This window comes from Corythoichthys intestinalis, chromosome 12, assembly GCF_030265065.1.
Source record: "Corythoichthys intestinalis isolate RoL2023-P3 chromosome 12, ASM3026506v1, whole genome shotgun sequence".
Lineage (NCBI taxonomy): Eukaryota > Metazoa > Chordata > Actinopteri > Syngnathiformes > Syngnathidae > Corythoichthys > Corythoichthys intestinalis.
The window spans coordinates 9,987,924-10,015,746 of NC_080406.1; the positions used below are offsets into that span (position 1 = coordinate 9,987,924).

A 27,823-nucleotide genomic window follows, 5' to 3' on the forward strand; every position below is an offset into this window, starting at 1 on the left:
ATTTCACAAGAGCTCGAGAGTCGAAGGAAAACGCCACAAAGGCTAATTGCGAGATTGTTGAAATTATTAATTTAAAAAAATAATTAAGCGAATGTGGCACACAGAGTGGCTTGCTAAAATTTGCTTAAATATATTGTTCAACGTAAAGGAAGTCAGGCAAGGTCAGCCCCCCACATTTTTACCACACTAAATCTGGCCCCCTTTGCAAAAAGTTTGGACACCCCTGTTTTAATCTGTTTGAGTGGGGCATGTGCGTTAATTGCGTCAAATATTATAATGTGATTAATTTAAAAAAATTAATTACCGCCCGTTAACGAGATAATTTGACAGCCCTAACATACACATAAAAGTTTTTTTTTAATTATACATTGGGGAAAAAAAATGAAAAACATGTCTCAAATATATCTTTCCGATGCTAAATCTGAATAATTACATTGAACACAAAATTAAAAAAAAAAAAAAAAAAAAAAGGGGGGGGGCGCTACTTCGCGGTTTTTCACCTATCACGATGGGTCTGGGCTCTATTAACCGCGAAAAACGAGGGATCACTGTAGTCTCAAATAATAATAATATTTAAAAAAAAATAGAATAATAACACTACGATTTGTAACAAGAAAATTCTTTATTTATCTTGAATCTTAGTTAATGCTCTTGAATTATTAAAAACCAGACATTCTACTCGAGTGCTCAAGAAACCTTCAAAGTTGAAACTTGCGTGTCCTGCACCGAAACTCAATTGAGAGCCCACCACATCACGTGATATCCAATCAGTCGTGACCGCGCCCAGGATGTAGAGGAACTTGTGCACGCGCCTCAGGTAGACAAGTTCACAAATGGATGCATGTTAGTCTCTTTGACTCGTGCGCGAATCTTGAAGAAAATTCAAGTAAGTTACTCCAAAAAAAAAAAAAATGCTTGTGTTACTTTTGGATGTGTCCACGTGGAAGAAGCGGTGACACGACGCGTGTAGTAGTTTGGACATTAATTAGTTTCCTGGTGGATGGCGTGAAAAGTGGGGTCCAAATCGTGAAAATGGATCCTCGCCTCAGCAAACATTGGGACGTTTTACTTTTTAGTTTCGCCGTTTTAAGCGTCCTGCATGGCTCCGCGGGGGAAATCCCAGGTCGACCCACGACGGGTGGTGGTGTCACGGTTCTACCACCGGTGGAACCGGACGGGCCCCAGGCCTACCCGGAGCCCGAAAAGGACAATTTACCCGTGTTCACAATGGACTACCCGAGGATCCAAATCCCTTTTGAGATCACTCTGTGGGTGCTGCTAGCCTCTTTTGCCAAGATTGGTAAGTGAAGAACTATTGTGGTGTACTGTTTTGTACTGTATGCTGAAAAGCTTAAGTGCTCATCTTATATTTTGGTATATGTACAATAGGCTACTGAGTGTAGTTCTGTTTGCAAAAAAAAAAAAAAAAAAAAAAGTTCTGTTTGCAGCATACCTAATCCTGCATTCTACTTCAGTGCAAGTGCAATTTCCCCCAAGTACTGATTTCCTTTATCAATTCTTGGAAAATTAATAACAAACATCCTGATAACTTCTGCCCTGTCTTGGAAACAAGAGTTTAAAATGGAGATCTGTTGATCTTTTTTTTTGTGGTTGTTAATAGCAGAGTTCAAATTACAACCCTCAGCTCAGTTTTTACTGACCCGCAGAAAATTATGGAAATATAACTGAATATGGACTGAACAAGAAGCTTGAGTTCAGCCTACATTCTGTTGCACTTCCAGCTTCAAAACTAGGTGGCGGTAGTCGGGACACTAGGTAACTTTTCAGTTTTGGTCAATTTTAGCGACGCTGGTGGACGAAAGCGGTAGTGCTTTGCCTTAAGGAAGACTGGGTTTCTCATGAAGACCAGCGCACACATGCACAGTGTCGTAAAGTCATGATTTCCTTGTGGCCTGCAGATGGATTAAATATAATTTATGTTTTCAGCGGCTGTGTGAACGATGAATAGGAATAAGGTAATGAATCCAGGTGTGACTAGGCATGTGCTGGTATGATATTCTGACGGTATGATAACCTTAAGCCAAAATATCACAATTTCACATTATCACGGTATTGCAATTACAGCTCTAAAATGTGATAGACACCTGGGTTAAAGATAATTGAATTATTTTCGATTAAAAACCATGTGTGTATGACTCGTATCATGTTTTCATGATACACTCTCTTTCTCAACACTGACAGTCACCAGAGAGAAAAAAAAACGCTGCATGTTTTACCACCGCTAGACACACTAAACATGCTGGAGTCAACCCTCTTAGCTGATAGGAAACGTTCAAAAAAGTGTTTATAAACCTTTAATTTTTATAAGATTCAGATTCAGAGTTTATTTGTCATTGTCAAGATAACAACGAAATTCAGATTGGAGTTCCAACAATATAGAGCAATATAAAGGTAAAGTGTCCCCAGTGCCCCCACAATCCCACCATAAATAATAATAAATAATAATAATTATTTATTATTATTAATTATCATTAATAATAATAAATGCGAAATCATATTGGAGGTATCGCCTCCTTGGCAGTCACCCTCCACAAACTTGTTTTACATGTCTGTTGGCCCTCCTCTAAGCCTCATACACTAAAATAACTTATAGCGTTAGCATAGCGTTCGCGTTAGCATTTGCATTTAGCGCGGTGACTCGTGGTCTCCTTAAACTCTTTGAAAACATTTTTTATACAGTTCGTGGCGTCCATGTGAGTAATTGCAAATAATGTGCGGTTTTCCTGCTGAGTGTGTATTATCATTATTAAAATGGTGACGTCCTTGTAGACTCGACAGTTATGTACTCGTCTGTCATGTTCATTCGAAATTTTTGGAAACCTTTATTTATTCATGGACTAAAACTTTTGAAGTTTGTAGACAAAAACATTTTGAGACTTGTCGACTAAAACCAGACAAAATTTGAGTTTTCGTTGACTTAAACTAGATGAAGACAAACATGTTTTGAAATGACTAAAATATGATTAAGACTAATGAGTATTTTCCTCCAAAAGATTAAGACGAAAATTAAAATGGCTGCCAAAAACAACACTTGCTGCTGAGAACAGCCGCTCACTTACACACACACACACACACACACACACACACACACACACACACACACACACACACACACACACACACACACACACACACACACACACACACACACACACACAATGAGTTGCCACTGCACACTATCGCTAGTGCTTAACAAGCTAAACGATGATTGACACAGTCACCGTCTTTGAAGGTAGCGCTCCCAATCTTCTCTGGCAAGATCAAAGCTTCAACGTCTGCCAATCATCGTTAACTTTAACAAGCAAGTGCACTGCCTAAACAAGAAAAGCAGCAGGAGGGAGAGTTAGAGGCTGTACGAGCATGAAGCAGAAAAACAAATATACTTTTTAAAATTAAATTCCTTTTCACCTGATTCCAATCCTCTGAAAAATGACGAGATCGGCCCAATTTCCGATCGCGTGATCGGATCTAGATATCCCTAGCATGAACACTTTATGTGAATCAAGTGCATGACCTGATCTTAACAGTTATCGTGTTTTCCCTTGTCTCAGGCTTCCACGTCTACAACAAGATCACCATATGGGTGCCGGAGTCATGCCTCTTGATCAGCATCGGTCTCATCGTGGGCGCCATCATGCACTCGGTCAACGAGGAGCCCCCCGCCGTTCTCACCACCAACGTCTTTTTCCTCTACATGTTGCCCCCCATAGTCCTCGACTCTGGTTACTTCATGCCCACCAGGCCTTTTTTTGAGAACATTGGCACGGTGCGTACCTGAACAGAATACCCTTGAAGGTCACACGGAGCGTCGAAGTTAATGTTTTTGTTGGTGCATAGGTGCTGTGGTTTGCGGTAGTGGGCACACTGTGGAACAGCATCGGTATCGGCATGTCGCTGTTCGCCATATGCCAGATCGAGGCATTCGGCGTGCAGGACATCAACCTGCAGGAGAACTTGCTGTTCGCTGCCATCATATCTGCCGTGGACCCCGTGGCGGTGCTGAGCGTATTCGAGGACGTATCGGTCAATGAGCAGCTCTACATCGTGGTGTTCGGGGAGTGCCTGTTCAACGACGCCGTCACAGTGGTGAGTTGTTGTCGGTGTTTTATGCCATCTGTGAGCGATTGCTTGTTTTGGTGACATGAGACAATGTGGGTCCTGTGCTAAAGGGAGCATTAGTGTTTTTACCCACCACAAAATAAACCCTAAGGGAAACGCTCGGAGTCATCTTTTCCTCTTGTCGGCGATTTCATGGTTTATTGAGCATCTCATAGGTTGACAAGAATTTACCAATTTGTATTCCTCAAACAAAGTTTAAAATACAAAAAATAATTTTCACTGAACAAAAGTTGTTGAGAGTTGAATTGCATGTTTACTAGTTAGCTGGCTACTACGTAGTTCTTGAGGTTGATGTACTGTTAGCAACACTTTGAATTATTTCGTAGACATGAATCAAATGTCAAAAAGAGGAAATGTCTTCACTTTTTCTAGAGCAGTACTTTGCAAACATTTGACATCACTTAAAAAAACAACTTGGCACTCCAACTACCGCTCACGCGCTAATGTGACCAACATTAAAATACACGCGGGACAAATAGTTTTATTTCCTAAAGAGTATTTACTACTTTTAAGTCCGTGTGACATGATGTAAGGTTTGAACATTAAAAGTGCACTGTTGGAAATGGTATTGGACAAACTGTCCTTTACCACAACGTTTTTGTTTTTGGCAGGCCTTATTAGCCTTAAAGGCTGATATATGCTTCGGCGTAGCGGTCACGGCGGACCTATGCCGTTAACGCAGACCCGATTTATGACCCTACGCCTAGCCTGACGTGCACCTCCACAAAATCTTGACTACGGGTCACGTCAACGTGTCGTGACGTGAACGTCAATGGACTGTGGTTGGTCCGCTCAGAACATTGTTTCTGGGTTAGCGCAACAACGCCGCCATTTTCAAACATTCACAAACGTCCTTTGTGTCGCCTACGCTTCCACATTTGTATTAACAACATTGGTTGTTCAATATTTATTAGCTGCAGCTACAAAAACACATGATCCACCTCCATTACCATTGCAGTATATGACCGGAGGAAAACTAAAGGAATTCGACAAGAGTCCCCCAAAACCGTACATAGACAACGCGACACCCTTCTAGTGGCTTGGCGTTCAATTACAGAGCAACGTGTTGCCTTGACGCAGAACATCAAATGCTCAGTGACGACGTAGAGTCTACGCCGTCGCTCCACTGTGAACGGAACGGAGAAGCATACATGAGCCTCACTACTTATTAGTCTTTGTCATATGTTAGTAATTTCAAAATGTGTTTGTCTTCGTCTAGTTTTCTTTGACGAAAACTCAAGACTAATTTCGTCTAGTTTTAGTTTATGTTTATTTGAAATGTTTTCCTCTGTAAAATTTAAAAGTTTTAGTCCAAAAATTCATGAATATAGGTTTCCAACAATTTTGAATGAACATTGACAGACGAGTAGACATGTGCCGGTTACCGGTTTCACTGTTTACCGTGGTGTGAAAACGTCGCGGTTTCAAAACCACTAAAATCTTCCGTCATACCTTAGTACGGTATTCGCTATTTTTCATGTGCCAAAATGCAGCCGAAGTGGCTTGGTGCGGCAGCGCTCACCCTTCCCCTGTTTGTTGCCGTGAGTGTCAGTGACGCTATTCTACTAAACAGCCAGCAAACCCAAAAACAAACCCTCCAAACACAAGGCGTACTTTTCTTCAATTTATTGAGCTCTCAAATCGTGGTGAAATATACAAATGAATACATTTAAAACGTTATACAATTGTATTTTTCCACATGTGAGTAGGTTCAACAGGATAGCAGTAGCACCATAAAAAAGGTCGCCAAAAACAAAACACACATTTTCCTTTCAAATTCAATATAGAAACTAACTAAAACTTAAAAAGACGAATATTAGCCTAGGCTAAGCTGGGAGAGCAGCTTCGTCGACGTTTTATGTCTCATAGCCGCTGAGTGAGAAACAAGCTTAAATGAAGGAGGGAGAAAAAAAAAGGATCGCGTCAAAGATCGCTAATTGCGAAAGGAGGTCTCACTCCTCACTTTTTGTTTTAGATGAAACCTTTCCTCAACAATATATTTTAACTAACTTATAAAAATAACTTATACATCTTTAACTAACTTATTAACTTATGAATTCTTTGTTCTTTTTAACACAAAGGCATGACATCATGTAGAAGAGAGTTGACACAGTTGCTGAAAATGGCGAAACTTCAGCTTCTCCCCCTCAAAAAAAGTCATACAGTATATATTTTTAATTTTATTTAAAAGTGTTTTAACTTTTTTATAGCAATTATTTTGTTCTTGCTCTAATATTGAGCAACTTGAGCTGTGGCTGTGGGTATAGTCTAGGTTCTATTTATTTTAATTTTATATAAAATATTTGTTATTTTTTGTTAATTTATTTATTTTCACATTAATTTATTTTCACATTATATTCATGTTCCAATTTGCAAAATGTTCTGAAAAAAAAACCTGTTCAATGGAATTTTTTTTTTTTTTTTTTAAAAACCCATACATCTCAAAATTTTGGAGCTATAATTGCAATACCGTGGTACCGTGAAACCGCGGTATTTTTGCTCACGGTTATCGTACCGTCAAAATCTCATACCGGCACATGCCTAAGAGACGAGCACATATTTTAGCGTCTATAAGGACAACGCCAACTGGGTGATAATACGCACTCAGCAGGAAAACAATACATTATTTTTAATTAATTATACCCATCGGACGACAGGAACTAATTGTAAAAAAGTTGTCCAATTGTTTAAGAGTACACTAGCTGTTAGCATTAGCCAATGCTAACGCGAATGCTATGCTAACACTACAAGTTGCATTTAGTGTGTGATGATCACTCAGCACAAACCTTAAAGGCTAAAACAACATTGCATATTCTCTTTTGCCAAGATAAGAAGACAAATCTTACCGTGTATGTCTCAAAATAAGCAATGGGGTGACTGGAGAGGACACTCATGGGTGAGTTGGGGGGGGGGGGGGGCACAGAGTGAGTGACACAACCGGACACTGCTCAGATACAGGCTAACTACACATAGAAATGTCACATATTGTGAACATGTGACGGAAAGTATTGCCACCAGCAGGAAAACAGTGCAATATATTCAATTAATTATACCGACCTGCCAAGAACTCTGTGAAAAATAAAAAGTTGTCCGAGAGTTAGCATTAGCCTAATGCTAACGTGAAACTGAATGTTATGTTAATGCTACGAGTTACATTTAGTGTGTGATGATCACTCAGCACACACCTTTAAAGGCAAAAGCAACAAGGCAAATGCTCTTGTCAAGATAAGAAAAAAAATCTTACCGTGTGTGTTTCAAAACAAGCAAGCCTGTAGAGGACACTGGTGTGTTGGGGGGGGGGGGCAAAACACGTTACATGAGTGACATTGCTACGATGCAGGCTAACTACACATAAAAATGTTCCACATTGTGAACATGTGTCGCAAACTATGGCACATTTTCGTCTTGTTCTCGTCTCGTCCGACGAAAACTGGCATTCGTCTCCTTATGTTTTAGTCTCCCAAGACACGTTTTTAGCTCGTTATCATCTCGTCATCGTCATCAAAAATTTGTTTGTCAACGAAATATTTTCGTTATCGTCATCGTTGACAAAAACAACACTGCCACGACTATTTCCAGTTCAAAGTAAATGCCTGTCTCAGTGTCGATGGTAGCGAATGAAATAAAAAGTTCTTAAAGAACTGCAATTGTATTGGACTTCAAAGTTGACTACAAATGTACAGATATTCTTCCGCGTACAACTATTTCACACTCAGAGAATCACTGTTATGATAACGTAATCGACCATAAACCAGGAAGTAACCCTCGGAAACAGAAAAATGTCACTCCACTAATTTTATTCGCCAACCAGTGGTCTGGTATGCGTATCACAGCGCTTTCAGTTATTTTTTAAAGGTTTGCATGACGTGACATATTTTTTTTTTGTCACAGATAGTGGTAACTATCTTCCCATTTTTATCAGGTTGTTTTTGCGTGACCTTGCTCCAAGTTTCTATTCTTTTTCCTTAGCCAATTGTTCCCAACTCCACCCTCCAGTCTGGCCCGTTTTTATTGTCAAAAGTGTGATGACATGAAACCTAGGTGAACTACTGTTTCTCTATTCTTTCACATTAAAGCTAAGCTCGAGTTTCGCTGGATTTCTACGACCCCTTTTGGTTTCCCGTATGTAACATCACGTTTCTCCATCTCCAGCTAATGAACTGAAGAGAAGTAACGCTGTGAGCAACATCCTTTACCAAACCTCTCCTGGGTTTCTGTTTGGAGTTTATTTGCTTAGATGTCGCCAAACCAGTTTCTGAGGTCATTCTTGCAAATGTTATGGGAGGAGTTGGCGTCCAAATCATCTGAAACTGGACTGCTGGCACTTAAACCTCCCGGTTACACGCCCCCCGCCCCCCTTATCTTATTGTAGTCAGAACACACCCTTCTCCTTTTAACCTGAATTGTGTGTCCCCTCTTTTCTTTTACACACAGTAGTTGAAAAGAATCCAAATATTTAGGCAACATTGAAGGCTCCATGTAAAACCAATTTATTAGGTACAACTGTATACTTCAATTTCAAAGCTGAAGAAAATGTGTTGAAGAGCATTTCTAATTCATAAAATAATTTTCCCACTCTCTTGTAGTTTCTTTTTGCACCCGAGTTCGAGTCTGCACCACCTGATTTTGAGAATCTGCCAATACTGAGCACCGTTTCGATATCTCGGCAATTTATTAATTAATTTCATTATAAACATGCATTTTTTTGTTTCTTTTGACAATATATACATGTCCATCTTAATTAGTTTGTCGCTTTGTAGCGATTAGGAAAAATCTTAAAAACACAATCTTTTTCTATGCGATTCTGATCTTCTAAAAATGCTGCGTAGGACGTTTTAATTTGATGGAATATATAATTTATAATAATAATAAACAAAAACTTAAAAACATTATCTTTTTCACCCTTTTTCTATCTTCTAAAAATAATGTGCTCAGGCCCGATTTCCGATCACCAATTGTAATACCTCTGGATTATTTTGTTACTTGGAACCAGTGTTGTTTTTGCCAACGCTTTTAATTTTTGTCTTAAAGAGCAGATGACACGAGAAAAAATGTCTTAAATGGCATTATTATGTGAATTAGAATCATATTTTGAGACGATTCGACTATATACAACAATTTAGCAAAGCACAGATGACGAGAAATTAGTCTTTTAATCTGCCGGTTAGCCACGCCTACCATTATAGGGCTTTAGCGTCCCCAACAGGTGGATGACGTCAGCGGTAGACTGGGCTCATCGATTTTACTATTCAGCCCATTGAGGGTGAATTATTCAGAACGAGGAAAACGCGACGAAGAAAGCCGCAAAATGTCATTGTTTCAGTCTCTCTACTCCAATATTTTTACAGGATATTCTTTTTACCCAAGTATTTTTCCCCAATAACTATATAAATGGCTTGAGAAGGACCAGTCAGCCCGTTGAGGGGGAACTATTCACAACGAGGAAAACACGACGAAGAGAGCGGCAAAATGTCATTGTTTCTGTTCTTAACTTCAATATTTTTACAGGATACTCTTTTTATCCAAGTATTTTCCCCAATTGCTAAATAAATGGCATGGTCATGACAAATAACAGTCTTGTGCTGAATGGAATATGAAATAATAAAAATGCATTTATTCAGGACGACATGGCAAAGTTACTCCATAATGGTCAAAACTGTCGACGTCACCTTTACTGTCGCACCTCCCGAACGATATTTTATGACACCTAAATCGGACATACAGTGCCTTGCAAAAGTATTCGGCCCCCTTGAATCTTGCAACCTTTCGCCACATTTCAGGCTTCAAACATAAAGATATGAAATTTAATTTTTTTGTCAAGAATCAACAACAAGTGGGACACAATCGTGAAGTGGAACAACATTTATTGGATAATTTAAACTTTTTTAACAAATAAAAAACTGAAAAGTGGGGCGTGCAATATTATTCGGCCCCTTTACTTTGAGTGCAGCAAACTCACTCCAGAAGTTCAGTGAGGATCTCTGAATTATCCAATGTTGTCCTAAATGACCTATGATGATAAATAGAATCCACCTGTGTGTAATCAAGTCTCCGTATAAATGCACCTGCTCTGTGATAGTCTCAGGGTTCTGTTTAAAGTGCAGAGAGCATTATGAAAACCAAGGAACACACCAGGCAGGTCCGAGATACTGCTGTGGAGAAGTTTAAAGCCGGATTTGGATACAAAAAGATTTCCCAAGCTTTAAACATCTCAAGGAGCACTGTGCAAGCCATCATATTGAAATGGGAGTAGCATCAGACCACTGCAAATCTACCAAGACCCGGCCGTCCTTCCAAACTTTCTTCTCAAACAAGGAGAAAACTGATCAGAGATGCAGCCAAGAGGCCCATGATCACTCTGGATGAACTGCAGAGATCTACAGCTGAGGTGGGAGAGTCTGTCCATAGGACAACAATCAGTCGTACACTGCACGAATCTGGCCTTTATGGAAGAGTGGCAAGAAGAAAGCCATTTCTCAAAGATATCCATAAAAAGTCTCGTTTAAAGTTTGCCACAAGCCACCTGGGAGACACACCAAACATGTGGAAGAAGGTGCTCTGGTCAGATGAAACCAAAATTGAACTTTTTGGCCACATTGCAAAACGATATGTTTGGCGTAAAAGCAACACAGCTCATCACCCTGAACACACCATCCCCACTGTCAAACATGGTGGTGGCAGCATCATGGTTTGGGCCTGCTTTTCTTCAGCAGGGACAGGGAAGATGGTTAAAATTGACGGGAAGATGGATGCAGCCAAATACAGGAAAATTCTGTTGGTATCTGCACAAGACCTGAGACTGGGACGGAGATTTATCTTCCAAAAGGACAATGATCCAACACATAAAGCCAAATCTGCAATGGAATGGTTAAAAAATAAACGTATCCAGGTGTTAGAATGGCCAAGTCAAAGTCCAGACCTGAATCCAATCGAGAATCTGTGGAAAGAGCTGAAGACTGCTGTTCACAAACACTCTCCATCCAACCTCACTGAGCTGGAGCTGTTTTGCAAGGAAGAATGGGCAAGAATGTCAGTCTCTCGATGTGCAAAACTGATAGAAACATACCCCAAGCGACTTGCAGCTGTAATTGGAGCAAAAGGTGGCGCTACAAAGTGTTAACGCAAGGGGGCCGAATAATATTGCACGCCCCACTTTTCAGTTTTTTATTTGTTAAAAAAGTTTAAATTATCCAATAAATTTTGTTCCACTTCATGATTGTGTCCCACTTGTTGTTGATTCTTGACAAAAAATTAAAATTTTATATCTTTATGTTTGAAGCCTGAAATGTGGCGAAAGGTTGCAAGGTTCAAGGGGGCCAAATACTTTTGCAAGGCACTGTATATATATGTATATATGTATATATATATATATATATATATATATGTATATGTATATATGTATATATTAGCTCAAACAAAAACCTAGCTTATGTTGGTCTTATGTCTTAACAGGGAGCAGCTGGATTTGGCCAGGTAAAATGAGGCAGAATATCGGGCATTTATCCACCCAAATCAATAAAACTAAATGCAAAATTCAAAAACAAACCATTACAGCGCCACTTTAATTAAATGAATACTCGAAGCAGCAAAATTGAATTTGAATCTTTTTTTCTGATCGAATACTCGAGTTAATCGATTAATCGTTGCAGCACTAAATCAAATACACTTTTCGCCAAATGGCAGAAGAGTCATATTAATAAAATAGCGTAGAAAAATAAGATATTCATTAAATGACAATGGGGGGAACGACTGGAGAAAAAATGGCGGACAAGACTTCGGAGTCGTAAAGTTGAAATCCCCTAAGTCGGGGGACTACGTGTACTTCAATTTCAAAGCTAAGAAAAGAAAAATATGTTAAGAATTAGAAATCCCTAATTGTAATATTAATTATTTTGTTGCTAGCTGTAACAACAATCGCCGTCAGTGGGTTAATACTTAAAAATAAAAATCTGTTTTTAAACCCGTTATTTTTAACCCGATTTAGATCTTCTAAAAACGACGTGATCGGCTATTTCTTATCACAAGTTACTTCCTGAGACACTTGTACATGTTCTTGCAGGTGTTGTACAACATGTTCACCTTTGTGGCGGAAATGCCAGTGGTGGAGCCGGTGGACGTGTTCCTGGGCGTGGCCCGCTTCTTTGTGGTGGGCTTGGGCGGGATGGGATTCGGCGTGCTGTTCGGTTTCGTGGCCGCCTTCACCACCAGGTTCACCTCCAAGGTGCGGGAGATCGAGCCTCTCTTCATCTTCATGTACAGCTACCTGGCCTACCTGGTAGCCGAGCTTTTTGCTATCTCCTCCATCATGGCGTGAGTAGACAATGATTGTAATATTTCATGGAAAAAAAACACCCAAGTAACAGACAGATCTGCTACAAAAAAGTTGCACTTTTTGTCCTTGGCAGCATCGTCACGTGCGCGCTCACCATGAAGTACTACGTTGAGGAAAACGTCTCGCAGCGGTCGTGCACGACAATCCGCCACGTGGTCAAGATGCTGGGCTCTATCTCAGAAACGCTCATCTTCTTCTTCCTGGGTGTTGTCACCATTACCACAGAGCATGAGTGGAACTGGGGCTACATCCTCTTCACGCTGCTCTTCGCCTTTCTGTGGAGAGGTCTTGGTAAGGACACGGGGCTGAGAAGGTGTCATGCAAAATGTTGTTTTTAATAAACGTCCAATGCATTTAAATTTAGAGGAGCTAGAAGTGTCTACTGCCATCAGTAAGTGTTTTAAATATATTTTTAAAAAAAGAAAATACCTGTCCTGTTCAGCTGTCTAGATGAGGAGAATAGGAATCTGACTGTCCTTAAGTTCTGAACAGTCTTAATGTATCATATGGCAGTTTGAAATACTTCCATTGTGGTTAGAGGTAAACATGGGATTTTCAAATGACGATACCAATATTTAAAAAGATTTTTCAGCCAAATGCAGATATCAAAAGCCGATTTTGTAAGCCAATATTTAAGGCCGATATACTTTTTCTTTTTTAATCACGTAGCTTATGACAGGCAATGTTTTAAAAAAATTCCTTCAACAGCTTCAAATTTACCCGACCAAATTGACCTGAGAAGGATTAATTCGGTCTCGTGCTACCAAACCAACAAACACAGCACTCCCTTTTATGTTTATACACACTCGGCAAGGACAGTACATTATTTTTATATAATTAAACCCACCAGGACGTCGCGACGAGATGTAAAACCTCAACCTCAGTCAGTCACACTCCAAACTCCACTATGCCCAAGACCAAAGAGCTGTCGAAGGACACCAGAGACAAAATTGTAGACCTGCATCAGGCTGGGAAGACTGAATCTGCAATGGGTAAAACGCTTGGTGTAATGAAATCAAAACTATGGGAGCAATTATTAGAAAATGGAAGACATATAAGACCACTGATAATCTCCCTCGATCTGTGGCTCCATGCAAGATCTCACCCCGTGGCGTCAAAATGATAACAAGAACGGTGACCAAAAATCCCAGAACCACACAGGGGGACCTAGTGAATGACCTACAGAGAGCTGGGACCACAGTAACAAAGGCTACTATCAGTAACACATTGCGCCGCCAGGGACTCAAATCCTGCACTGCCAGACATGTCCCTATGCTGAAGGCCCGTCCGCGGTTCGCTAGAGACCATTTGGATGATCTGGAAGAGGACTGGGAGAATGTGTTATGGTCAGATGAAACCAAAATAGAACTTTTTGGAAGAAACACAGGTTCTCGTGTTTGGAGGAGAAAGAATACTGAATTGCATCCGAAGAACACCATACCCACTGTGAAGCATGGGGGTGGAAACATCATGCTTTGGGGCTGTTTTTCTGCAAAGGGACCGGGACGACTGATCTGTGTAAAGGAAAGAATGAATGGGGCCATGTATCAAGAGATTTCGAGTGAAAATCTCCTTCCATCAGCAAGGGTATTGAAGATGAGACGTGGCTGGGTCTTTCAGCATGACAATGATCTCAAACACACAGCCAGGGCAACAAAGGAGTGGCTTCATAAGAAGCATTCCACGGTCCTGGAGTGGCCTAGCCAGTCTCCAGATCTCAATCCCATAGTAAAGGGTGTTGAAAGTCCGTGTTGCCCAATGACAGCCCCAAAACATCACTGTTCTAGAGGAGATCTGCATGAAGGAATGGGACAAAATACCAGCAACAGTGTGTGAAAAACTTGTGAAGAGTTACAGAAAACGTTTGGCCTCCGTTATTGCCAACAAAGGGTAAATAACAAAGTATTGAGATGAACTTTTGGTATTGACCAAATACTTATTTTCTACCGTGATTTGCAAATAAATTCTTTAAAAATCAAACAATGTGATTTTCTGGGTTTGTTTTCCACATTCTGTCTCTCATGGTTGAGGGTTACCCATGTTGACAATTATAGGCCTCTCTAATATTTTGAAATGGGAGAACTTGCACAATTACTGGTTGACTAAATACTTATTTGCCCCCACTATAGAACAGTAAATAAATTCTTCGTGCCACCGTACCAACAGCAGGCGTGGTTTGGAGGGGCATAGTTTGTATGAGGCGTGGTATGTACCATGGCTCCGGCTGCAGTCAGACCCTTCTCCTTCAAGCTGCTGCAGAGTCCTTCAAGGGTCCTACGTCAGTCAGCGGCACCCACAGTTTCCCACACAGATGCCTGATCAAAATCCATTTTTATTGACGTTTTTTTTTTTTTTTAATCGGCCAATGGCCGATGTTGGAAAAAACTCAATGTCTGATATGTCGGCCGGCCGATTTAACGGGCTGACATATAGACCTCTAATTGTGGTTGCTCATTGTTTTGTTTTACTAGGAGAAAGCAGCGGACAGGAAGAGGTTATGGGGGACAGAAAGGAAGGAAGCAGACAGAAGAGAAGAAGAATAAACAACAACAAAAACATACATTATTTGAACGCCTATGCTACCAATGAACATAGTGATGCAATTGTGAGCTAACTATTTTTACCCATGGACACTATGTAGGGGGTTTGATACTCTTTTCAATATAAATTTCCCTGTTTTACTTACTACCCCAATACATACTGTACAACCCTGGCTGGTAGTGAAGGAGTTAAACTAATGATAATTTTTGAATGGCGTACCGCAAGCAACACGTCACTTCCGCTCATTAATATTCATGACATTAGCTACTGTTGCTAAGTAGGGACAAGCCACCGTTTGTCCCTAATAGGAAATGAATGGAAATCGTGTACGAAGGAGATGTTTACAGAGCTAAACCTACCAACTCTCTCAGAAAATGATGTGCCTGGTGCTAAATTCACTAGTAAAGATGTGGAAGAACATGAAAATGTTCAGTTAAACAGATGGCTTGAGTGTCGAAGGCTGAAAAATATGAAAAAAACAAGCCGACCTAAGCATAGCTTTAGCTTTTTTATCGACGCGACTGACAATGACATTCTCCTGTTTCAACAAGCTATCCTTTACCATCAGCCCTGTCTTTCTTATATATCCTCTGGTTGTCCTGCGTCTCTTACCGTTCTTGGGGGTAATTTAGTTAGCTTTGTGTAGCAATCGCAAATGCTACTCAGTGACAGCCAACGAACAGTTTTAATTTTTTCATTGATAACACATCTTAATTCTAGAGGTGTGCAAAATTTCCGATTCTTAGATTATTCGCGATTCGGCCGTGGAAGATTCGAGAACGATTCACAAACATCCAAATTCTGATTATTGAAATATGCCAAGTAAAGCGGAAGTACACAACACTCAGCGCGCCGCGCGGTCTTCGGGACGGAACGGAGCGAGAGTAGCTAAACATCATGCTTCCCATTACCCGGCCCCTCGGGTAATGCCAATGCTCAACTCACGGCCCTAGCTCAACTCATGCAACGAGATAAAAAAACACAAGAACATACCTGACTGCTGCCGAAAAGCTGCTACAAGTACATCCATATAATGTTACGGTGGATATCATTTATGTAGGACTAGATGCAATATAGATTTGGTAGTGTTAGCAGCACATCTACAAAAAACTAGATGCTGGCGTTATAAATGGCCGCCATCTTAAAGCAGTACACTTCCCTGCAAGGCTGTTGTAGCGAACCTTCCAAGCAAACCTAATTAACTTTTTATCTAAAATACTCCTAAATCGGTAAAATATTGACTTGAATTTATCTTTAAAATAGTTTTAAAACTTTCACATGTAGAAAGTAGACAAAAGGGAAATTATGGAATAACGGGAGCAATTTCAACAAATTTAACGGTTGATTCACAACATTAAATTAATTGAATGTAGTTTAAAGCTGCTGATACAGAATGGGGACTGGAGTTTTTTATTTAATGTTATTTTTGTATATTTGTTTACTGCTATATGTTAACTTGATACTGAAATAGTAGTGTGGTTTAGCCTGAAAGTATTTTTGAACAATTTCGGAACTAATGTACAAGACATTGAAAAAAAAAAAAGAGAGAAAAAAAAAGGAGGGGGGTGCATCAATAATCGTTTTATAATCGAATCGGAGCCTCTGAATCGTAATCGTAATCGAATTGTTAGGTGCCCAGAGATTCCCAGCTCTACTTAATTCTATAATTTATTTACGCTTCCACTTTACTAAAGTTTTTTTTTTAAAAATACATAACAGAAACGGTAACAGTGGCAGTCAGATACCATTGTAATTCTTTTCAGGTCATTAAATGTCAGACAGAAGCAGTACGGCACAACTTTACGCAAAAAAAATAAGTAAAAAATATAAAAATGGCTTACCTCTTTGTCCTCTGAAAGACCATGCCAACCCAATATAATGTTTACTGCATATGAAACGTGAATGGATTCACCGAGCTGGTGTTAAAGTCCGCGCAAGTTGATCCGGTTTCCACATTTTTTGGTTTCCGGAAACGTAAGAAGAAAACATCCTTCATGTGTCGTAATGTCTAGAGTCGTTTCTACAAGTTCCAAAAAAAGCAATGCGTGATTGGCTTGTTCGTTTTTGAAAGATTACCGGCGAAAAGTAGCACAAATTACGTTAGGTCTATGTGTCCAATGTTGTGACCGCTGTCCCTAAAGGGGCTACATATATCATTTAACATTGTAATACTACCTAGTAAGACTTTCTCTTCCCTGCTCCCTGACAGGTGTGTTGGTGTTGACCCAAATCATCAACCCTTTCCGCACCATCCCTTTCAACCTAAAGGATCAGTTTGGTCTGGCCTACGGTGGCCTGCGAGGGGCCATTTCATTCGCCTTGGCCTTCACTCTGCCGGACAACATTGGGCGCAAACAGCTCTTTGTCACCGCCACCATCGCCATCATCATCTTTACAGTCTTTCTCCAGGTAGGAAGCAGCATATGTTGTTACACTGGTGATCCATGTTTTAGACCGACTAAAGGTTAAAAATCACTGCAATCAGGGGACAATCAGTTCAATCAGCCTACCATTTTTTCCTGTTTTACTGTTAGTTTTACTATACAAATAATATATTCTAAATAATATATTCTCTGTGTCAATCAAACGTGAGCCATGTTTTGGATCTTGGTTGGTTTAGCAGGTGTCAACATAGGCGGATCTACTTTTAAGGCGAAGTAGTTGGCCCCCTACTGGTTGGGGGCCTCCAACCAGCTGCCCTTGCCCCAATGAGCAAGGGCTTGGGCCACCGGAGCCAGCAGCACCCCCAACTATTCGTCATGTGAAGTTATGTCAGTATACCAAACAAAAAAGAAAGCTATTTTTATTATCTCTCCCCCACACACACGCACTACAATGGACTGTTCCATGACGACGGACTGAGTATCCGTTGCTTAGCTTAATTTAGCGCCGTTTAGCTTAGCTTAGCTCTATTTAGCATCGATTAGCTGTTCGTTAGCTTCACTTAGCTCTCCCGTGTTTTTCATGCCACTAAGCTCGCTATTTTTACAGCTCACTTGCTACTTTCACGTCGGCTATCGTTTATTTCGAACACATGAGCGAACGTGCTCTCCATGACAGCCAATGTGCCTTGAGGGAGAAGTTGAGAACAGGCCGCTAATGCCTCTTTTAACTTTCTTCTGCACACCGAACATAAAATGCACGACAGCACACCCTGTGGTGAAACAATGCAGTACAGTTCCAATCAGTCATACAATAACACTCAACAGTAACAGCATTTGCTAACGAAAAAAAATATATATATATTACTGACACCACAAGCAATGACGAAGAATGTTTTTTTACGGAGTGTAAAGCTTTCGGTTAGCGGTTTAGTAAACGTACCTCAGGTGAACATTTCAAAATAAAAGTAAGTCATGTTCGTCATATAAATAACAATTTCTGGAGTTAATCCCACATACCTCAGAATTAATATTATAATTTGTTGAGTAAATACTACAGAGTACAGATTCTACACTAAGAATAGCTTTCAAATGACACTCTTTATGACAAATATGATTGGCAATGAATAATTATTATAATTATTGTACTACTATAATATACTATAATAATAATGCTAGAATTTTTTTAAAGAATTGTTTTGAATAATGTTGGAAAGGAAAAGTCAGTGTTCTGAATCTGTTTACTTTCCATTCTTTTGCACTAGTAAATGCTATCAGCATTTAACCTCATTGTTTATTTGTGATTATTGTTAGTTACATGATTATTTGTACTTTATTAATGAATTTAAGTGTTCCAAAATGTGAATTAATAAGTGTCAACAAAAATTCCATTGCTAAATCAGTAAAAAAAAAAAGAAAATTATTAGATTAGTCAACTAATCGTAAAACTAATCAGCTGACTAATCAGGAGAAAATGAGTCATTTAGGACAGCCGTAGTGTACCGGAACATATTTCCTCAACACCCTTCTCACCTTTTTAACCCCTGACCCAAGAAGAAGGCCCCTGGATATGTTAAATTGCCAAGTCCGCCACTGGGTGTCAATTGACCATTGTGAGGTTTATGGTGATGTACTGAATATGCATGTTAAAGTCCACTTCATCTTCGCAGGGTATCAGCATCCGGCCTTTGATCGAGTATATAAACGTGCGCAGAACCAACCGCAATCTGGACACCATCAATGCTGAAATTCATTGCAGGGTATCACACACATTTGATGTGCGGGTTTTTAATTTTTTGGATGTGTATTAACGACTTCCCTTTTGTGCTCTCAGCTGATGGAACACACGATTGCAGGCATTGAGGATCTTTGTGGACAGTGGAGTCATTTCTATTGGAAGGACAAGTGAGGCTCACGTGAAACTTCTGCTTCAGTTTTTCCTCTTTTTTGTGTTATACCTGCTATTGTCTTTTGTAGTACAATGAGGGAAGTTTGGATGTGGTGTCATGTTCAGCTTTCCACAGGCCAGACTGGTTTTTATCAGCCTAAAGCTTGTGAAGGTTCCTTATTGTCAGTTGACTCATTGACTGCAATTCTTATACACTTAAATGTGTGTGTTTGTATATATGCACAAACATTTGAGTACAGTGGTACCTCAAGATATGAAATTAATTTGTTTTGGAGTGGCTTCATACCATGATTTTTGTGTGTGTATTGAATCTAGTTCTACAATGATTGATCAGTTAACTCAAGTAATTCAATTAGAAAAAAGCTTTGAATCAAATTTTTGCTGCTTCGAGGATTTGTTTGATTAGAGTGATGTTGCATTGGGTTGTTTTGAAAGCGTTGCCTTTAGTTTAATTGATTTGGGTGGATACACTGCCCTCTATTGGCAACAGTGAAAATGTCATAACTCGTCTAACAAGGCTGAATCCAGCTGCTAGCTCTTACGACCAACAAAAGGTATGTTTTTGTTTGAGCTAATATGTTTATTTTAGACGTATATTTAAGTTTTTTTGTGGGAATGTGTGTTTTAACGATTTGTTGTTTGTTGATAAAAAAAAAAAAAAAAAGCTGAATCCAGCTGCTCCCTGTTAAGACCACCATAAGGTTGAAAAGTTTTTGTTTAAGATGTTTTTTTTTTTAATGCATTCGTAATTTTAATTTATAGTTATATTTAGCCGTTGTTTTTTTGTGGGAATATGGATTTGAACTAGGGTTGTTCCGATCATGTTTTTTGGCTCCCGATCCGATCCCGATCGTTTTAGTTTGAGTATCTGCCGATCCCGATATTTCCCGATCCGATTGCTTTTTTTTTTTGCTCCCGATTCAATTCCAATCATTCCCGATAATTTTTCCCGATCATATACATTTTGGCAATGCATTAAGAAAAAAATGAATAAAACTCGGACGAATAAATACATTCAACATACAGTACATAAGTGCTGTATTTGTTTATTATGACAATAAATCTTCAAGATGGCATTTACATTATTAACATTCTTTCTGTGAGAGGGATCCATGGATAGAAAGACTTGTAATTCTTAAAGGATAAATATGACTTTGTATATTGTGACTAAATATTGCCATCTAGTGTATTTGTTGAGCTTTCAGTAAATGATACTGTAGCCATTTAACTGTTCTGCCCAAATGCATGATGGGAAGTGCAACCATGACTGTGCGTAGCGGTACCAATTGATATATCTTTTCTGCGTTGGGAAAAAACATAGGGTGTTAAGAAAAAAATGAACTACTACCTTTCTTCCCCACATTGCGTCCCACGTTATTTTTAATTGCTGAGAGAGGTATTGTAAGGCTTTAGCCAATTAAAAAAAGGCTCCAAAGGATGCCAAAATTCACTCTACCCATTTTACGCTGCCTTTTAGCTCTATATATGGGTAAAACGGCGCCATTACAGATTGAATGCGACAATGCGTGAGTGGGTCGTGCAGCGCATTCATTAATTGCGTTAAATATTTTAAAGTGATAAATTTAAAGAAAAATTCATTACCGCCGTGAACGGGATAAATTTGATAACTCCACCTTAAGCCTAAACTAAAGACTCTGGATGAGTGTAACATATTATGTCTGTAAAGTTAAATACAATTAGAAAACAATATAATAAAAAAAAAAATAAATAAATAAAAATTTAAAAAGGCATGTCCGATTTATTTGCCGATTCAGATACTTTGAAAATGACGTGATCGGACCCGATCGATCGGGACATCTCTAGTTTGAACGATTTGTCATAAAAGTATTGTTTAAAAAAAAAAAAAAAAAGTTAGCATTTTGTAGCATTTAAGCTAGCCGATTTTGGCTATTCAAGTTACCTTTTGTTCTTTCGTTTTATATAGAGCCTCGTTATTTTTTTTATATAGTTTGAAGCTAACGTCTAGTATTTTAATTTATTCTTAAATGCATTTACTGTCTGTCCGTCCGTCCGTCCATCCATCCATCCTCTAATTATCTAATCGATTATATACAAAATAATTTTTCGTAATATGAACTGAAAAAAGCTTGGCAAACTTTTCCTAAAATGAATTTTTCGTTTACCTAAGCTTTCGTATCTCGAGGTACCACTGTATATTGGAAATATGAAGATTTTATCATTTTATACCAGAGGTCCTCCAATGCAAATCCTCAAAGGTACCACGTCCTTTTCTTTCTTATCTACAATAAAATATAAAACTACAATTACGTACCGCATCTTAACATATCTAAGCCTTTTTTTAAGTCTGAAGTTTTAAGTCGAATAAGAATTTCTCTATTTGTATTCCAACATTGCCCATAGCAATAAATATTTTTTCATTATTTTTAACAGAAAATTGATGAAAACAATGGATCAAACGATGTTTAATTACTGTATCATGAATCTGGGAACTTTTTCATTGTCTTTGTTTCTTTTCTCTGTCATTCTTTCACCGTCAGGTTCATGAAGTTCAACACTCGCATTTTGCGCCGGATCCTGATCCGCGACAACCGTGCCGAGTCGAGCATCGTGGCACTGTACAAGAAGCTGGAGCTCCAGAATGCCATGGAGATCCTGGACACTGTGTCGGGAGACATCAGCGCCGCCCCATCTATTGTCTCTCTGCAGTATGTCTTTTTTTTTTTTTTTTTTTTTTTTTAAAAGTCCTTGCTTCAGTGTTTTCTCATGGACTCACAAGCTTCATCTGAATATGTTCCAGTGAGGAAAAGAAAGCTCCCGCTAAACCCAAGAAGAAGTTCCTGGCTGCTGACCTGAGGAGCATGCATGACATTCTGGCCAAGAACATGTATAAAATCAGACAGAGGGTGAGCTATAATACACATTGACCTGCACATATACTTGCATAATCTGTAAATAGTGGTATCTCAAATAGGAAACTATTACAAAAGTGGCTTTTATTTGACAATTACTCAAAATGTTTACGTCTGTAAATTGTTTAATTGAACCCACTTGGATACCACAAAAAAAAGCTAAATGCAAATGTGAACGCTATGCTAAAGCTACAAGTTACATTTAGTGTCTGATGTCTCAGCATAGACCTTTAAAGGCTAACGCAACATGGCATAGGTGAACTACAACGCTGTCTTTGTAGTAGCCTAGTAGTAGTATGTAAACTATACAGCATGTGTGTGTACTGCCATTGTGCACGCCTTGTATGGCGAAAAGGGGGCGAGCATGACAAATTTAGACCGAAACGGGTATTTTTGGATGGGAAAAACAAATGAATATCCTCAGCATCCCATGCTGTGAGAGACTTCCAGCATCCCTGCGGTCTCAGGAAAATCTGTGTTTTTTGTCTCCCTTCAGACGACATCATACACCAGCAAGCACGCGCTGCCCAACGACAGCCGCACAAGAGAGATTCTCATCCGTCGCCATTCCAGCATCCGACGCAGCCTCCGCCCAGGAAGCTTCCAAACGGCGGTAAACACGCTCGCGTCCCGTCGTATACAGTGTTGTTAATCTTACTTTAAAAAAGTAATTAATTACCGTTACAAATTACTTATCCCAAAAAGTAATTGCGTTAGTAACTCAGTTACCTGAATGTTAGAGTAATTAGTTACTTGGCAAAGTAACGTGATAATTTTCATGTTTTTTTTTTTTTTTCCTCAAAAGAAAACAAAAAACAAAACAAAAAACAGGTCACACAATGTGAAGTTTGAAGGGTTTTTGGGACAATTAGCAAAACTAGCCCAATTCTTTACCCTAAACTTAACTAGACACAGGGGTATTGCGGATATTGCGATAACAAGATAGTAACCTTTGCTATGTGTGGAAGTCATTTAATGTTGTGAATCAACCGTTAAAGTTGTTAAAATTGCTCCCGTTATTGCATTAGTTCCCTTCTGTCTATTCCCGAAATGTGTAAGTTTTAAAACTGTTTCATCATTTAAAGATAGATTTAAGTTAAGTTTTCCCGATTTAGGAGCATTTTAGATAAAAAAGTGACTTAGGTTGGCTAGGAAGGTTCCCTACAACAGAGCCTTCATGAGAAGTCTACTGCTTTAAGATGGCGGCTGTTTACTAACGCATCTAATTCTTTATTTTACATGTTGCTAATGCTGCCGTGTCTGTCATTTGCATCTAGTTCTGTATATATGTGATATCTACCGAAGTAACATGTGGGCGTAGTTTGTAGGCTACAGTCAGGTATTATTGGAGCCACCTAGCATAGTAGCATCGTGTTTGCAACGGCGTCACCCTCCCTTGCCTCCTCCCCACTCCTGCTCTGCTCTCTCGTCTCCGTGAGTCCGTCTTTTTCAGACTTTTCTCGCGTCAGTCAACCAACATCGTAATGCACACATTTCCGCCTCAGTCACGGTAACGGCGTTGCCAAGATGAGAAAAGTAATTACTGTATTGGCCCGAATCTAAGACGGCCCTGATTATCTTTTTCAAGACTCAAGTTTGAAAAAAGACTTTTTGAACACCAAATTAATTTTTATACAGAAAATAATAACTGTACATCCAAAACAAATGATATAACAATATATTTGAGAGAAAAAGCCTGTTATTTTGCCTCATTCAAATCTTAATATCTGAATAAATATGTAAACTAAAGTGCAATCACATTCGTAAATGAATGGCTTCTGGTTTTTGAAATGTAAATAAACCAATCTATTGTGATAAAACAACAAAATTGCAATAACTGCATTAACTATCAAAGTGAAGTCTAACTGTAGGTTTGAAACAAATCTGAATAAGGAAAAACATTGCAATAATGCAAAATGGTTAAACTTGAGAGTACCTGAGATCTGTCATGACAGAACATCGTTTCTAGAGGTGGGAATCTTTGGGCACCTAACGATTCGATTACGATTCAGAGACTCCGATTCGATTATAAATCGATTATTGATGCCCCCCTCCCCCCGTTTTATTTTTATTTTTATTATGTTTTGTATATTTGTTCCAAAATTGTTCAAAACTCCTCTCTGGCTAAATAAACGAAACTACTATTTTAGTATCAAGTTACCGGTTAAAAACAGTAAATACAATACTCAAGTCCCCATTCTGTATCAGCAGCTTTAAACTACATTCAATTAATTTAATGTTGTGAATCAACCGTTAAAGTTGTTAAAATTGCGCCCGTTATTCCATAATTTCCCTCATGTCTACTTTGGACATGTGAAAGTTTTAAAACTGTTTCATCATTTAAAGATCGATTCAAGTCAAGATTTTGCCGCTTTAGGGGTATTTTAGATAAAAAGTAATTAGGTTCTCTACAACAGGGCCTTCTAGAGAAGTCTACTGCTTTAAGATGGCGCCTGTTTACCAGCGCGGGAAACTCTGTCATTTCACATCTAGTCTAGATATATGTGATATCTACCATAGCTGTATGTTGCCGTATGTTTGTAGCAACTAGCAACTGGGCGCTGTTTGTAGCGGCTGAGGGCAGCAGTCAGGTATTATTGTTTTTTTTTTACCTAGCGGCATTAGCTGCACATGATATTTACTCTCGGTCCGTTCCTCATTGCGTCCCGAAGACCGCGCTGACTGCGTTTTATTTCCGCTTTACCTGGTATAATTCAATAATCGGAATTTGGATGTTTGTGAATCGTTCTCGAATCTTCCACGGCCGAATCGCGAATAATCTAAGAATCGGAAATTTTGCACGCCTCTAATCGCTTCTATGATATCTGGCGTCATCTAGCGTGGTAAATGGGTATAATGTCTAGACCGCGAATATAAGACGACCCCCTCTTTTTCAGTATTATTTCAATGCAAAAAACACTGTCTTATATTCGGGCCAATACGGTAATTAGATTACTCACTACTGAAGAAAATAATGCCGTTAGTAACGCCGTTATATTCTAATGCCGTTGTTAACAACACTGGTTGTCTAGTCCTCACATGTAAGTAATCGAGGCTTATTTTGTTTTAAGGTGCTGCCCAAATCACACAAGTACTTCTCTCTTCCTGCTGGGAAGAACCTGGATTCTAATTTCCCACCTGTCAGGCAGCGCGGCATTGGTACGTTATTGTTTTATATCCACTACAGTGTAACAACATGGGACAAATGAACACTTTATTTAAGTAAGACCCAAATATTGGCTTTCAGATGATCACGAGACTATGTCGGAGATTTCTTTCCCCGCCAAGCACGCTCGCTTCGTATCACCGTCGCGCGCTTCATCCAAGGCGGCGCTTCCTTTGCGCCGGTTGGACACGCTAGAAGAAGTTCCTTCCGTGGACTTCTTGGACGAAAGACGGGCCCGGAGAGGATTGCCTAGGACACATTCCTCCTCTAGTGAGCCTCGACGCCATGCAGAAAAATCTGAAAAAGAAAACGAGGACAATGGTGGTTCCTCTGTGCCACCGGTCTGGGCCGCAGAACCGCGAGACGGCACCACACGGAATCCTCTGCTCAGAAGGCCGCAGTGGAACCCCAAAAATTAACATTTCCCATATTATGCATGGAAATGGTCTTTTCAAAGAACAACAACATGCCGTAAAAACTTGTGTGGAGACTGAACGACTTGCAAAGTCTTGGAATTTTACCCCACTCGAGGATTTTTGTAACGTTTATCTATTTAACTATTTGAAGGTGAGTGACTGTTTGTTTTTTTGATACTTGATCAGTAAATATTTTTTTAAAATTCACTCCACACAAAGGCTCAAGTGCTTGCTTCAAGCTGTTTATTAAGACTTTCTTTTGAAGTTTACTTTAAAACTAAACAACTAACTAGTTTGTACGCTCAGTCAACCGCGACGGTGGGGCTGCGATTGACGTCATCACTTGAAATTAATATCTCAATGCTGTAACTGTAAAACGATAGCAGCACAAACGAATGGCACCATTGCGGTTTTGTTCTGTCGTAGAAGGGGGAGCTGCGTGAGTAGAGTAGCCCAAAGATTTACTCAAGTAAGAGTAGCATTACTGCAAAATAATAACACAAATGTAAAAGTACTCGTCCAAAAAATGTACTCAAGTACAAGTTAAAAAGTTATTAGTGACAAGAATACTCAAGTAATGAGTAACGTTCCGAGTAACTGCTTATATTTTGGTTGGATTTTTTTTTTTTTTTTTTTTTTAAACAATAGTTTTTTTTCTGAGCACAAAGTTATCTATATGAACAGTTGTTATGATACTGTAAAGTAACCTATTACATAACTGCATTAAGCCAAAGAAAGACAAAAAAAAAAAAAAAATACAAATCATTGAATTCCAATGAGAAAAAAAATTACATAAACGATGCATTATTCGTCCAAAGAGCATGAGTGCCCTCTGGTGGAGAAAATAGTTCCGAGTTTGAATAGTGAAGAGTTCCTTCATAATTACTAATTTAAAATTAAAAGGATCATATCTCCGGCTTTCCATGGTCAGTCGGTGCCGAATAAAAACTGGGAGAGAGGTTAAAACCCGCACTTTCGAGTCATATTGAGGGCAGCGCTCTATATCAAAACCTTCATTATTTACGGTGCGACACCACATAATTCAAAAGGCTGGCGTGAAGATAGAACGGCAAGCTTGCGTCTGATTGGTATAATGGAGTCATGTGATTATTGTTGCGACATCTCATTGGTGAAATCTCGAGCTACTTCCTGCTGCTACTACTACAGCTGCTACAGCTACTTGGTATCGCTGGCAAAAATAAGTAAAAGTAAAAAGTATAGCTTAGTAAAACTACCCTTAGAAATACATTTTTCTCAAAAATTTAAATGTAACGGAGTACATGTAACGCGTTACTACCCCTCTGTGCGTGACGTCACCACCTGAAATGAATAAAAGTGATAGCACAAACGAACCATAAACGATCGACACCATTTTTAATCAAATTTGGGGGGGGGGGGGGGGTTTGACCTCAGATTAACCTATATAAGAATTGTAAATATCTCAAACGCTGGCAGCACAATGGATTGACATCATAATTTTTTTTTTTTTTTTTTTAAATGGGTCTGATGGGGGGAGGGTTTTCACGAAGATCACATTCTGTTGTTTCAGGTCACTTCCTGTTTATCTGGGGATGTTTTTGGCTCACCTGTCGATAACAAGTCACTTCCTGTTGATCTGGGGGCATTTCTGGGTTACTTCCTATTGATATTAGATCACTTGGATTGGAAATTGATAGGAGTGGCAAGATTTTGTGCTGTTGAAATGAATGGCAAATAGAGCCATTGGATATCGTTGGGAAATTATGCCCATTAGAAATGAATGTTTTTGGACCACATTGGATCCTGGAGGGATGACTGCAGCCCCCTTGCTGGGCTGTGGGAGGAGGGATGGGCTACGCTGGCCCGCCTCCCCTGATTGGCTGGGGAAGGGCCGTGGCCCTGGGGCGGCATTTCAGCAGGAATATCACGTCTGATGGGATTCATGCATGACTAGGTGCAATTAGACACACTCAAGTACAAAAACTTGATATCAGGAGTAGTGATCAGGCAGCATAGAATAGGATGCCAACATACTCACACTCACAAGGGATTCACACAAATACTCACA

The 27,823-nt window shown here is 39.4% G+C and overlaps 1 protein-coding gene across 2 annotated transcripts; it reads left to right on the forward strand.

The window, feature by feature from the left end:
- Positions 1-751: 751 nt before the first annotated feature.
- Positions 752-26,022, forward strand: slc9a2 (solute carrier family 9 member 2). 2 transcript variants are annotated; one of them, XM_057852344.1, is made up of 13 exons: positions 752-1,300; positions 3,573-3,787; positions 3,859-4,107; positions 12,200-12,450; positions 12,546-12,763; positions 17,223-17,422; positions 19,065-19,154; positions 19,229-19,299; positions 21,823-21,990; positions 22,071-22,188; positions 22,691-22,807; positions 25,266-25,353; positions 25,442-26,022. In XM_057852344.1, the coding sequence occupies exons 1-13, from the start codon at positions 838-840 to the stop codon at positions 25,777-25,779; spliced, it is 2,586 nt and encodes an 861-aa protein (XP_057708327.1). In that variant the 5' UTR covers positions 752-837; the 3' UTR covers positions 25,780-26,022. The 2 variants fall into 2 exon arrangements, with proteins under 2 accessions (XP_057708327.1, XP_057708328.1); XM_057852345.1 differs by having other exon boundaries at positions 753-1,300; positions 22,083-22,188; positions 25,442-26,019.
- The last annotated feature ends 1,801 nt before the right edge of the window (positions 26,023-27,823 follow it).

Excerpts from the sequence above, each read along its gene's own strand:
- slc9a2 (XM_057852344.1), top strand. The coding sequence starts at position 838 with ATGCATGTTAGTCTCTTTGACTCGTGCGCGAATCTTGAAGAAAATTCA. Across the intron at positions 12,451-12,545 it reads GCTATCTCCTCCATCATGGC|CATCGTCACGTGCGCGCTCA; the intron begins GTGAGTAGACAA and ends TGTCCTTGGCAG. Across the intron at positions 21,991-22,070 it reads CCATCTATTGTCTCTCTGCA|AATATGTTCCAGTGAGGAAA; the intron begins GTATGTCTTTTT and ends AAGCTTCATCTG.